At 38.8% G+C, this 12302-nt stretch overlaps 1 protein-coding gene across 1 annotated transcript in view; it reads right to left on the reverse strand.

Moving 5' to 3' along the window:
* LOC114647210 (EF-hand calcium-binding domain-containing protein 6-like) overlaps positions 1-12302 on the reverse strand; it is a 76280-nt gene that overhangs the window by 44218 nt on the left and 19760 nt on the right. The window contains exons 3-5 of the mRNA XM_051922166.1: positions 10103-10203; positions 9606-9683; positions 5856-6029 (exon numbers count right to left, since the gene is read on the reverse strand). Of these exons, the coding sequence (XP_051778126.1) occupies positions 5856-6029; positions 9606-9683; positions 10103-10203 (353 nt within the window). The remainder of the gene's footprint in view (positions 1-5855; positions 6030-9605; positions 9684-10102; positions 10204-12302) is intronic.

Below are 12302 nucleotides of genomic sequence, written 5' to 3' on the forward strand. Positions count from 1 at the left end.
GTTTGTTTGCAGTGTTTGAATAACGTTCCTGTCTCTCTACAACCTCCTGTGTTTCTGCGCAAATCTGTGACCCAAGCATGACAATATAAAAATAACCATATAAACATATGGTTTCTACTTCGTGGATTTTCTTATTTCGCAGGTGGCTCTGGAACGCAACCCCCGCGATGGAGGAAGAGATTACTGTAGTCTAAAATGACAAAAGAAGTTCCGCAATGGGCTTTAACAGGTCCTGCCTCTTGTCAGCCCCCCAGCCTTGACTTTCTAAGAAGAGAAGGAAAGAGAGACCCCTTTCCAGGTAGGTTTGGCGTGCAGTGGGTGTCAAAAAGAAGGGGTCAATACAATACAATACACAGAACAGAACAAATCCTCAATACAGTATAAGAATAAAAATATTACGGAGCAGAATTTAACAGTAGATGATATCACATAATATGATTTGTGCAGGTTTAAGATATGTAGGTAGGCAGTGTGACATAGTGGTTAAGGCTTTGGACCTCAAAGGGGACTCACTCCAACTAGTCTGAGACTCACTTCGATAAGATCAAAAAAGGTTTGATTCTGTCTTTAGTCATAAGGGCAAGCTTTGCTTGCAGGAGAGCGGACAACCAATAAATTAGATGTGAATAAAAACATGAGAAAGCAGCTGGACTTGTGATGGGAATAAAGTAAAAAGGTCTGAATTGTAAATGTTGAGAGTAAAGCCAATCTATATGTTACTGGAACTTCATGTCTAATGATTTTATCACATGTGATATGGCTGGCAAAATCCCCATTTGGAGATATCTCATAATGTATTTTAAGATAACTCAGAAGATTTTATGATATCAAAGTGACATCCCCATAAAATGTTAGACAGAAGGACAAAGAAGTGATTGCAAGAACAGTTTACTCTTAACAGTGTAAGAAGAATACACAAATGTAAAACAACAACAAAGGAAATTGAACAGGAACCATTTACAATTACCTATAAAACTCTCGTTTTTGTGGCCATGACAGATGCCCTAAATATTCTGGTTCCCTACATAGAATTCTTCTCTCTCTCCCCACGCTCATACCTCAGCCTTATATACCACACATTTACATCATCCCCAAAACCATCCAGAACCCATTGCCAGCTCCTCCATTCAGGGTACCACACCTTTTCTTCATTCTGGCATCAATCATTTCCCTGATGGCAGTTCTCCAGGCTGCTCTCTGCACTCCCTGATAGACTCAACAGTCCCTCGGCTGCCAGACTTGGATGCGACAATATCTTAAAATGGTGCAATGTTCATTTTAAAGTATTTGAAATGTATTCAAGATATCTGTAATTATATTTTGAGATATCTTAAAATAGTGTACACAGATTTTGGCATATCTGAAATGCAACTAAACCTCCTAGGCATTCACCCTGAGTGTGACTCAGACTCGGAATTCTATGTTATTACAGTTAACCCCCAAGTCAGACTCGGGGTCAGTAGTCTGCTGCCATCTACTGAATGAAATAACATAATGCTGCAATAAATCGTGAATATTTCTATGTATTTTGTCACACCAAGGTAACTCATCAATATTCATGAGTGGGTCAAAGCATTCAGCCAAAACACAATGGTGTGTAAAAGTGATGCTGTAAAACCAGTTTTAGAACAAACTGAAAGTGAACCAAGACATAGTAGTGACAATGAGAATTGGTCATCAGATGTTGACATGGTTAGTGAAATCTAAACTTCACTATGGCACTGTACGACCAAACTACCATAATATGTCAGATGAATTTGGTCCTGTGAAGCTTCACCAAGGTGCAAGTAGCTTTGTGGCAAAAAGAAAAAAATGATTGTGATCAAGTGGATGGACAAGAAAGACACTAGCCCCCTAAGGATTGCTCATAATGCAGCAACTGTCAATGTTCATGTCGGGGGAAATGTGCAAGGGGCATATCGATTGTGCAGATCAGGCACTGACATTAACCCTCTCATGTGCAAGCAAAAGAAAAAATATTATAAGAAAAGTGCCCAAAGAAGCACACTTCTACTGATTGCAACGTCAGGCTATTTACATGTTTATGTAATACATAATAATTCCTAATAATTCATTGTTTTTGGCTCACTTTTACAGGGGTAGAATTAACGACAATATATAATATCTCAAAATTACTTTAATTTCAGTGGTGTAACTCGGCAGTGTAGGCAAGGCAGTTGCACCGGGGTCCGACTGAGCTGGAGGGCCTTCAGTGACTGCATAATTGTTGTTTCACAAGGTTTTATTATTAACTATCTTGCCTACTTGACATCGGAATGAAAATCTTAATGATGGTGTTATTCCCACAACTACATAGAGTTCAATTTCAACTATTGACCGTGTATATACAGTAGCTTGCATACTTGACATTGATGGCAGTAATTTTTAATTAAATTTAATTTAATTTCACAAGAGGAGGACCTAATTCATTTTTTTGTACCAGAGCTTGTGAAAGATAAAGGGACCGACACCAGAGAATTATCAAATAGAAGGTCTTTTATTATAATACAATCAATGGATTCAAGCCCTTTCAATGATAAGTCTTGAAGAAATTGTTTTCTTTTGAGATATCCATTTAAAGAATTTCAGATCCCCCCTCCCATATCCATTCCCGTTACGTCATACACGGCTTACATGCTGATGTTACTAATGTTTGCATATTTGAAACAATAAACAAAAGTAGGATATATACAGTTCTTTTACATAATATTTGTTAATTAGAGAAAAGAGGAAGTTCGCACGCAGACATATTTGCTATAGTATATACAGTATATATATATTGTCATGCACGAGCACTTGGGGAGCAGCTTAACGACCCGGATTGCTTCACGACAAGTCCTGCAGGGGGACAACGGCAGCGTACTAATCTCTCTCTCTTTGCTTCCTCAGAAAGACCGGGACGCTGCCGCCGTAAAGATCGCCTGGATGGCTTTAAGAGAAGCACACTTCCGGGTTCCTTTCTTCCCTCTGCTTACCCATTGATGACATCATACTCCAACTTCAAGTTGAATCCCAGCAAGACTGAACTCTTGTATATCAGAGGCAACTCATCTCCGAATCTTGACCTTGCAATCTCTCTTGACAACTTGGTTATCGTCCCCTCAAAAACGGCAAGAAGTCTTGGTGTCACTCTAGACGAAGAATTGTCTTTCTCTCCACACATCAGCAACCTCTCCAGGTCCTGCAGATATCTCCTTTACAACATTAGGAGAATCCGCCCCTTTCTCACTGCAGAGGCTACTCAGCTTCTTGTCCAGACCTTGGTCATCTCTAAGCTGGACTACTGCAACTCTCTGCTGTCTGGACTTTCACTAAAGGCAACACGACCACTTCAACTGATCCAGAATGCAGCTGCAAGACTCGTTTTTGATATTCCCAAATTCTCGCACACTACATCTCTGCTGCGGAACCTGCACTGGCTCCCTGTGGCTGCCCGCATCAGGTTCAAAACCCTAACACTTGCCTTTAAGGCCAAAACTGGAGCTGCACCACCTTACATATCAGCACTGGTCAAGCAGCGTGTCACTTCTCGCTGTCTCAGAACATCAAGCACTGCACGTCTCGAACCACCCTTACTTAAAAGAAGAGGACGACATGCATCAAGACTCTTTGCAGTGTTGGCTCCTCAGTGGTGGAACGAACTTCCTCTTGCTGTACGAACAGCGGAGACCCTCACTGTCTTCAAACGTCGCCTGAAGACACACTTCTTTCAACAGCACTTGGACTAAAGTCCCCATACTTTTTTTTTCTACCCTTTTTTTTCAAAAAAAAAAAAAAAAAAAAATTTTGTACTAACTTACTATTTTCTTCTAGCATGGTTTTGTATACAACTTGGTCAGCGGTAACTTGTTTAATGACAGTAGATTTAATCCTAGCCTTAAAGACTGAAGAACAGTCGTAGACTACTAAGCACTGTTGTAAGTCGCTCTGGATAAGAGCGTCTGCTAAATGATGTAAATGTAAATGTAAATGTAAATGTACTCCCATACTCCACCACGGTTTTCCCAGCATCTCACAGTTTAATTTCCGGTCCTCCAGTATAAACTGTTCGTCCTCCCTCCCATCAATGTCTTTTGAGTTTTGTAAAAACAATTGACGAAAACGTTTCTTTGCAGTATGAGTGTTTGTGCTCTTATATATATATATATATATATATACTGCTCAAAAAATTAAAGGAACACTTTTTAATCAGATTATAGCATCAAGTCAATGAAACTTCTGGGCTATTGATCTGGTCAGTTAAGTAACAACAACAACAACATTTATTTATATAGCATATTTTCATACAAATAATGTAGCTCAATGTGCTTTACATGATGAAGAAAGAGAAAAAAAAGACAAAAAAAGAATTAAAATAAGAGAATGCTAATTAACATACAATAAAAGTAAGTTCCGATGGTCAGGGAGGACAGAAAAAAACAAAAAAACTCCAGACGACAGAGAGGGTTCTTAATCAGTTTCTGCTGCTTTGGTGTTAATGAAATTAACAACAGGTGCACTAGAGGGGCAACAATGAGATAACCCCCAAAACAGGAATGGTTTAATAGGTGGAAGCCATTGACATTTTTCCTCATATACAGTTTATATGAGCTATAGTATACTATAGTATGAGACCATGAGACAATGGATGATCTATGACCAACAAAATCAATTTGATTAATTATTTTCATGAATTGCTTACCTATACAATTAACCAAAATGCTAGCCTGTTGCTTCAAAATATATTTTCTTTCAACTTTAACCTCTAGCAAAGGCCTAGTTAGTTAAAGATTTCTGTCCATCTTTATCCCAAACAATGGTTTGTGCCTTGCAAAATTTGAAAGGAAGAAAGCATTTCCTATTTGAAAAATGCCAAACTGCATGATCAGCTCTATACAGTGTAAACCAAAGGTCATATACTGCAAATAGAATTAAAAGCCAATAAAATACAATTCTTATAGGGTAAAATATTCATAGCAATAAGCATAATAAAATTTACAAAGACCCATCACATTACAGTTTTTTTTACGTTACCTTGGAACACATCAGAATTATCTCAAAATGCAGAAGTAGATATTTTAAGGTATCTGAAACTGCATTTTGAAGGCAAAGAATTCTCACATGAAATTGTTTTTATATATTGTACAGAGAACCTAAACTTCTATTGAAACTAGGCTCTAATTTGTTGCTTCTCCAATTTATCCAGGAAATGGATTAACTAAACTAAACTTAACTAAAGTTAACTGAGTACATAAAAGAAATTATCTATTAATATGAAACTTATTCCCTATGTACAATTCCAACAACAAAAATAAGTAGATTGGTGCAATGTTCAAATAAACCAGTACAAACTGGTTAATTCTCCATTGTTAACCATCTATTTATCAGAGTAGGAGGAGCACATAAGTAGGAAGCACTAAAATGAAAAACGTATGGCTGTAGTAGAAAAACAGATTGAAGCCCATATACAGTTCAGCTCATTCCTTCATTAACACAGAAGACAAGTATATTAAGAAATGTGAAAGATGTCAGATAGAATGCTGAAAGGTTACCAAGTGGAATAAATGATTTGTAGAGTTATTACACATTTTGAGGTAAAGTAGTTATATTCACTAATCATGGTGCCATACAGTGGTGACGTGTTGCATGAAGATTAGCACATAAAAGTAAGTATTTCATCATATTCTATACATGTTTATACACCCGTTGTATAAGTCTATAAATCTATTGGATCAATAGGTTTATACACGTGAAACTGTGAAAAGGCTTAAATAAAGGCAGACCTTGCAAGCTCCACAAAAAAGGCCCATAGCTTAGAATTAAACCCAAGACTCAAAGCCTACATGAAATGAAGAACTACAGTACATGTGCTTTACCTGTCCTTAACCAACTTCTTTAGGGTGAGATCAGCTTGCACAGTATTTTTCTTTATTGTTTCATTGTTTCTTTTTATAGGGTCCATCCAGGCATGATCATCCCCATGTTCTTTCTTTACAAATTCCTTGGCAAATGTTTCAAAGCTGATCAAACTTTTCTCCTTTACATTCAGTCTGAAAACAAATTAGAAAAATAAATAAACACAGGGCAATTCATACAGAGGCATGCAATAAGTTCTTGCAAGATATAGAAAATCAAACAAACAACATGTATTGGTACAGTATATGGCAACCCCAACTCAAGGCAGTTTACAAAACAAAGTATACTATTGCATATAAAACAAATTAAAAATATTTGTGTGGAATTTGTAAAGAAATCAAATGTAATAATCTATGCAAGCATCTGTTTTCAAGAACTACCATTTCCATTAAAGGACAGCAGTGAATGAAGAAGGAGAAGAAGAGGGGGGAGACGTGTCCAGAGGCAGGAGTAGAGGAGGAAGGTAAAGAGTGTGGACCTGAGAGTAGGAACTTGGCAGTATGACTGGTATGGGGAGAGAGATAGCCAATATGATGGAGAGAAGGAGGGTTGATATATTGTGCGTGCAAAAGATTAAATGGAAAGGAAGTAGGGCCAGGTGGATTCAGGTGGGTCCAAATTGTTCTATCATTGTGTGGATGGGAGGAATGGAGTAAGGGTTATTCTGAAGGAACAGTATATCAAGAGTGTTTTGAAGGTGAAAAGAGTGTCAGACAGAGTAATGATTATGAAGCTGGAAATTGGAGGTGTGATGATGAATGTTGTTAGTGCATATGCCCCACAAGTTAGGTGTTCTATGAATGAGACAGAAGATTTCTGAGTTGGATGAGGTGATGAACTGTATACCCAAGGGATGGAAAGTGGTGATTGGAGTGGATTTCAATGGACATGTTGGCGAAGGGAACAGAGAAGATGAGGAGGTGATGAGTAGGTATGCTGTCAAGGAGTGGAATGAAAAAGGTCAGATGATTATGGATTTTGCAAAAAGGATAGACATAGCTGTGGTGAATTTTAAGAAGAGGGAGAAACATAAGGTGACATACAAGAGTGGAGGAAGATGCACACAGGTAGATTACATCCTATGCAGATGAGTCAATCTGAAGGAGATGTAAGAATGCAAAGTGGTGGCAGGGGAAAGTGTAATTAGGGAGCATAGGAAGGTGGTCTATAGGATGAAGTTGGAGATCAAGAAGATGAGGAGAGTGAGGGCAGAGCCAAGAATCAAATGGTGGAAGTTGAATAAGGAAGACTGCAAGGTTGAGTTTAGGGAGAAGGTGAGACAGGCACTGGGTAGCAGAGAAGAATTATCAGACAGTTGGGAAACTACAGCAGATGTAGTAAGGGTGACAGCAAGAAGGGTGATTGGTATGACATCTGGACAGAGGAAGGAGGAAAAGGCCACAGCATGAAGTTATGGGAAAGAGTAGTGGAAGCTAGGTTAAGAAGGGAGGTGATGATTAGTGAGGAGCAGTATGGTTTCATGCCAAGAAAGAGCACCACAGATGAGAAGGTGTTGATAGAGAAGTACAGAGAAGACCAGAAGGAATGGCATTGTGTCTTTGTGGACCTGGAGAAAGCATATGACAGGGTTCCTCAAGAGGAGTTGTGGCATTGCATGAGGAAGTCGGGAGTGGCAGAGAAGTACATAAGAGTTGTACAGGATATGTACGAGGGAAGTATGACAGTGGTGAGATCTGCGGTAGGAGAGACGGATGCATTCAACATGAGGGTTGGATTACATCAGGGATTGGCTCTGAGCCCTTTCTAATTTACAATGGTGATGGACATGTTGACAGACTAAATTAGACAGGAGTCCCTGTGGACTAAGATGTTTGCTAATGACATTTCTGTAGCGAGAGTAGGGAGCACGTCGAGGAGACCCTAGAGAGGTGGAGATATGCTCTAGAGAGGAGAGGAATGAAGGTCAGTAAGAACAAGACAGAATACATGTGTGTAAATGAGAGGGAGGCCAGTGGAATGGTGAGGATGCAGGGAGTAGAGTTGGCGAAGGTGGATGAGTTTAAATACTTGGGATCACCAGTACAGAGTAATGGGGATTGTGGAAAAAAAGGCTGCAGGCAGGGTGGAATGGGTGGAGAAGAGTGTCAGGAGTAATTTGTGACAGTCAAGTATCAGCAAGAGTAAAAGGGAAGGTCTACAGGACGGTATTGAGACCAGCTATGTTACAGTATATGGGTTGGAAACAGTGGCACTGACCAGAAAGCAGGAGACAGATCTGGAGGTGTCTGAGTTATAGATGCTAAGATTTGCATTGGATATGACAAGGATGGATAGGATAAGAAATGAGTACATTATAGGGTCAACTCAGGTTGGTTGATAGGGAGACAAAGTCAGAAAGGGAAGATTGTGTTGGTTTGGACATGTGCAGAGGAGAGATGCTGAGTATATTGGGAGAAGGATGTTAAGGACAGAGCTGCCAGGCAAGAGGAAAAGATGTAGGCCTAAGAGAAGGTTTATGGATGTGGTGAAAGAGGATATGCAGGTGATAGGTGTGACAGAGCAAGATATAGACGACAGAAAGATATGGAAAAAGATGATCCGCTGTGGCAACCCCTAATGGAAGCAGCCGAAAGAGGAAGAAGAAGAAGTGAGTGAGACCCCACCTTAGCACCGTGAGGAGCAAAAAAGGAATAAACTCATGACAGGGCATCAGTTAATACTCAGTTCACACAGGGCCAGTTTAGAGGTGACATTCAGCCTAAAATACATGGTTGTAGAATGTGCTAAAGTACCCTTTAAAAATCTATATGAAGAACATGTAAGCTTCATGTATAAAGTGACCAGCTTAGTGCACTGAAGATTTGGTGTTCCCAAATGTTATAAAGCTATGTACCTTTCCATATAACCTGCCTTGTCTATCAGAGTTTTCCCTGGTTATTCTACTTATCTCTGAAATCCCAAGGATGTTTGTGCAGAATTATCTATCTATCTATCTATCTATCTATCTATCTATCTATCTATCTATCTATCTATCTATCTATCTATCTATCTATCTATCTATCTATCTATCTATCTATCTATCTATCTATCTATCTATCTATCTATCTATCTATCTATCTATCTATCTATCTATCTATCTATCTATCTTTTAGAAAGCATGAAAGGTCCTTGAGCTCAGACATTTTATAATCTCCAGTATCTTGCTGTCTTATTCCTCAAAAGCTAGTCATCAGATAGCACTACCATAAATAATAATAAATAATAATTGGTCAAATTATATTTTTTCAGACCATGAGACTTAGAACCCTGTACTAACTTCTGCGTAAAAACACACTTATCTACCATCTTCTAATACTAGTCAATTTTGAGTAAAGCCTACAGCAGAATATGATATTTGTATAAGGCAGTGTTATTTCTGAATTAAAAGAATCTCTTGTGATATCTATAAGTTATTTAACTTAAGAAGTTTTTATGCAATGAAAATGTTACCTACCAATAATCTGCTTTTAAACTTTGTCACAGGCAGGATATCACTTAGGGTCCATTTCACTTTGTGACAGAGAGAGGCTGGCTGTGAATCTGGGATCTCTAAGTTATTAAACAGTTGTGACAATATCATATTAGACAGAAACCGACTCTCCCCCCTCTCTATCAGCCTTGCTGCCCCTCACTACAGTCTTATATGTTGTTCACAGTACCATTTTATTATCTCTAATATGAATAATAATTGCAAGAAAATATTATCGTACCTGTCTAAAAGGTGACCAAACTGCGTTGAGCTAATAAATCTTCCAAGAAATTTTGTAAGAATAATATTTAGGGCTTCTCTAAAACATAAACAAGTAGTTTATTATCATCATTAAAAGAATAAATACATTAAGTCATTTAAAAAACAGTTATCAGAATCAAAAAGTAAACTGGTGTGTAGCAGTGTTGCTCATTTTTTGGGTGTTTTCTCTATTTTTTCTCTCCTTACACATTGTCTGTGTTATGACTGTAGTCAGTCTATTAAGATGAAGAGAAGAAGAATCACCAATCCACAAAGAACCAGGGTTCTATATTAGAAGGTCAGGGTAACCAAGGTTTCAAAAATGGGGGAAACAGGATCTGACATGCAAAGCATTTACAAACCATCTATCATTTTCATCACTTGGTGACTTGACTTACACATTTAAAATTTAATGGATGGATATGTGGAAGCCATGGTGCAATAACAGACTTATTCTAAAGATAGAAAATAGGTTACCTGGACACAGTGCCTCTCCCAGTTGGGTCATTGGCTAAAAACAGCTGCCTTAAGGGGTTCAAGCCATTGGATTGAATTCTTTCATGCAAAAGGAATTCTAACTAAAAAAAATAAAAATTATGATAGAGTTAATCATTGTACCCTAAAACAGCATGTCACATTACATGCCTTATGTTTTAATTACTTGATCTGTGTGCAGCTACAATTAGAAAGAGACTTTCCTCCATCTTCAAAGAAGGCTATCATGGAACTTAGATGAGAATGCAGAACATTTCTTCATTTGCACAGAATTATTCACAAATGTCTCAGTCCTTGGAGTGAGCAATCAATTAAACAATTAATCTGTTTTTTATACTGTTTTTCTGATTATATCACCTTATCTAAAACATCACGTCATCTGGCTCTTAATATGAAGAACTTTATCACCTCCTCCAATCAACTAATGCCACCAGTAATTTCAGACTTATGTCGACTTTCCCATTATTATGAACACTGCATTGTTAAGAGGGGTGTTTGCGGATTGTCCTATTGATCTTATCACTGCTTCATAGGAGGAGGGTATGGGCATTCCCATCAGTTTATTTCCACTTTCTGGTGGGGTGTGCATTACTCATTAACTTTACGTTAGTATCTTCTCTAAGACAAGGCAGAAACTCCATGTGCTTAAGCTTAAGTTACATTTGGTTAACCCTGAAGATACATTCAATCCTGTTCCTTATGTTTAATAATTCATTCTGCTACAGCTTCATATATATACATAATATATATATGAAGATATAACAGAATGAATATAGTGTGTATATATTGTGAAGATCAGCCCGGACCCCAGACAGACACAGGACACACAAACTACAAAACACACACATTTATTTTCCTTTTTCTTTAGCACAGCACACAGTGCCCAATCCCCAGCAATTATTGCTCAGTCCTCTCTTCTCTCTCTCTCTCTATTCTATTCTTCTTCTTCTTTCCTTCTTCTGCCTCCACTCCTCTCCCGCAAGCTCCGTCCTCTACCTCCCGACTCCAGCTCCTTGAATGTGTGGCGGAAGGGCTGCAGTCCAAGGTTCCGGAGCCTTCCAGGTGCCCCCTGTTGGTGGCCACAGGCCTCAGCAAGGTTGAGCTTCCAAACTCCAAGCCCATGACCCCAATGCCATCCAGGGGGGCTCTCCTCTTGTGTTCTGGGGGAGGTGCTTCAGTTGACATGTCCTCTCCCCCGGTCCTGTCACCATCAAGGCATCCTGGCTGGACAGGAACCACCGCCGTCTGCCACTATATATATATATAGCTTCTGCTGCCTCGCAGTAAGGAGACCTGGGTTCGCTTCCCGGGTCCTCCATGCGTGGAATTTGCATGTTCTCCCCGTGACTGCGTGGGTTTCCTCCGGGTGCTCCGGTTTCCTCCCACAGTCCAAAGACATGCAGGTTAGGTGCATTGGCAATCGTAAATTTAATCTGTGGTGTGAGTACATGTGGGTATTACACTCACTTATACTGATCATTAGTTTGTAAGTTTTTAGAATGTGACAGGAAACCAGTGTGGCCATGCCTGAGTACATATAAACTCCGTATGAACAGTGCATTAGCATTGGATATAAACTTAGATCTTTGAATTTGAAGCCCTGTGAGGACAAGGCACTAACCACCACTTCACCCCTATGGATTTTCATTTTTCATTATCAATAGTACTTAAGATACCATTTTTCTAGGTCTTCACTACATTTTTTATTCCTGCTTGAAAATATTTTCCAAGTAGCATCAAGCGTCCCAGCAATGCATGTGTTAACTGTAGCGTTCACTCACTAACTTTCTGTTCTTGGAGGTACTAAAAGGGAAAATAAACAATAGAAATAAAGCCAAAACATTAGAATCTAAGGGAGAGGCCTGCCCCAAAGGACCGGGAGGCAGTCTTAAAAACCTCAAGGTTTATTTGTATCAAGACCTCTCATACAATTCTTGACTTTCCTACTTTAATTTAATCAATAAAATTAGAAATGCAAAAAATAAACGGTGTTCCTACTTTACACAAAAGCTGCCTAGAACTCCAGAGAGCTTAATTCTTAGCAACTCTGAGCCTAAGGAAACATGCCAAGCCACTTATTAAGATTAAAAACTGCAGGAAAAACTTGAGTGTTCAGCTACAAAATAAGACAGTCAATCAATCAGACTTTGTTTCATATGGTGCATTTAGTAACGCATGAAGA

Source organism: Erpetoichthys calabaricus, chromosome 2 (genome assembly GCF_900747795.2).
Source record: "Erpetoichthys calabaricus chromosome 2, fErpCal1.3, whole genome shotgun sequence".
NCBI classification, from domain to species: Eukaryota; Metazoa; Chordata; class Cladistia; order Polypteriformes; family Polypteridae; genus Erpetoichthys; species Erpetoichthys calabaricus.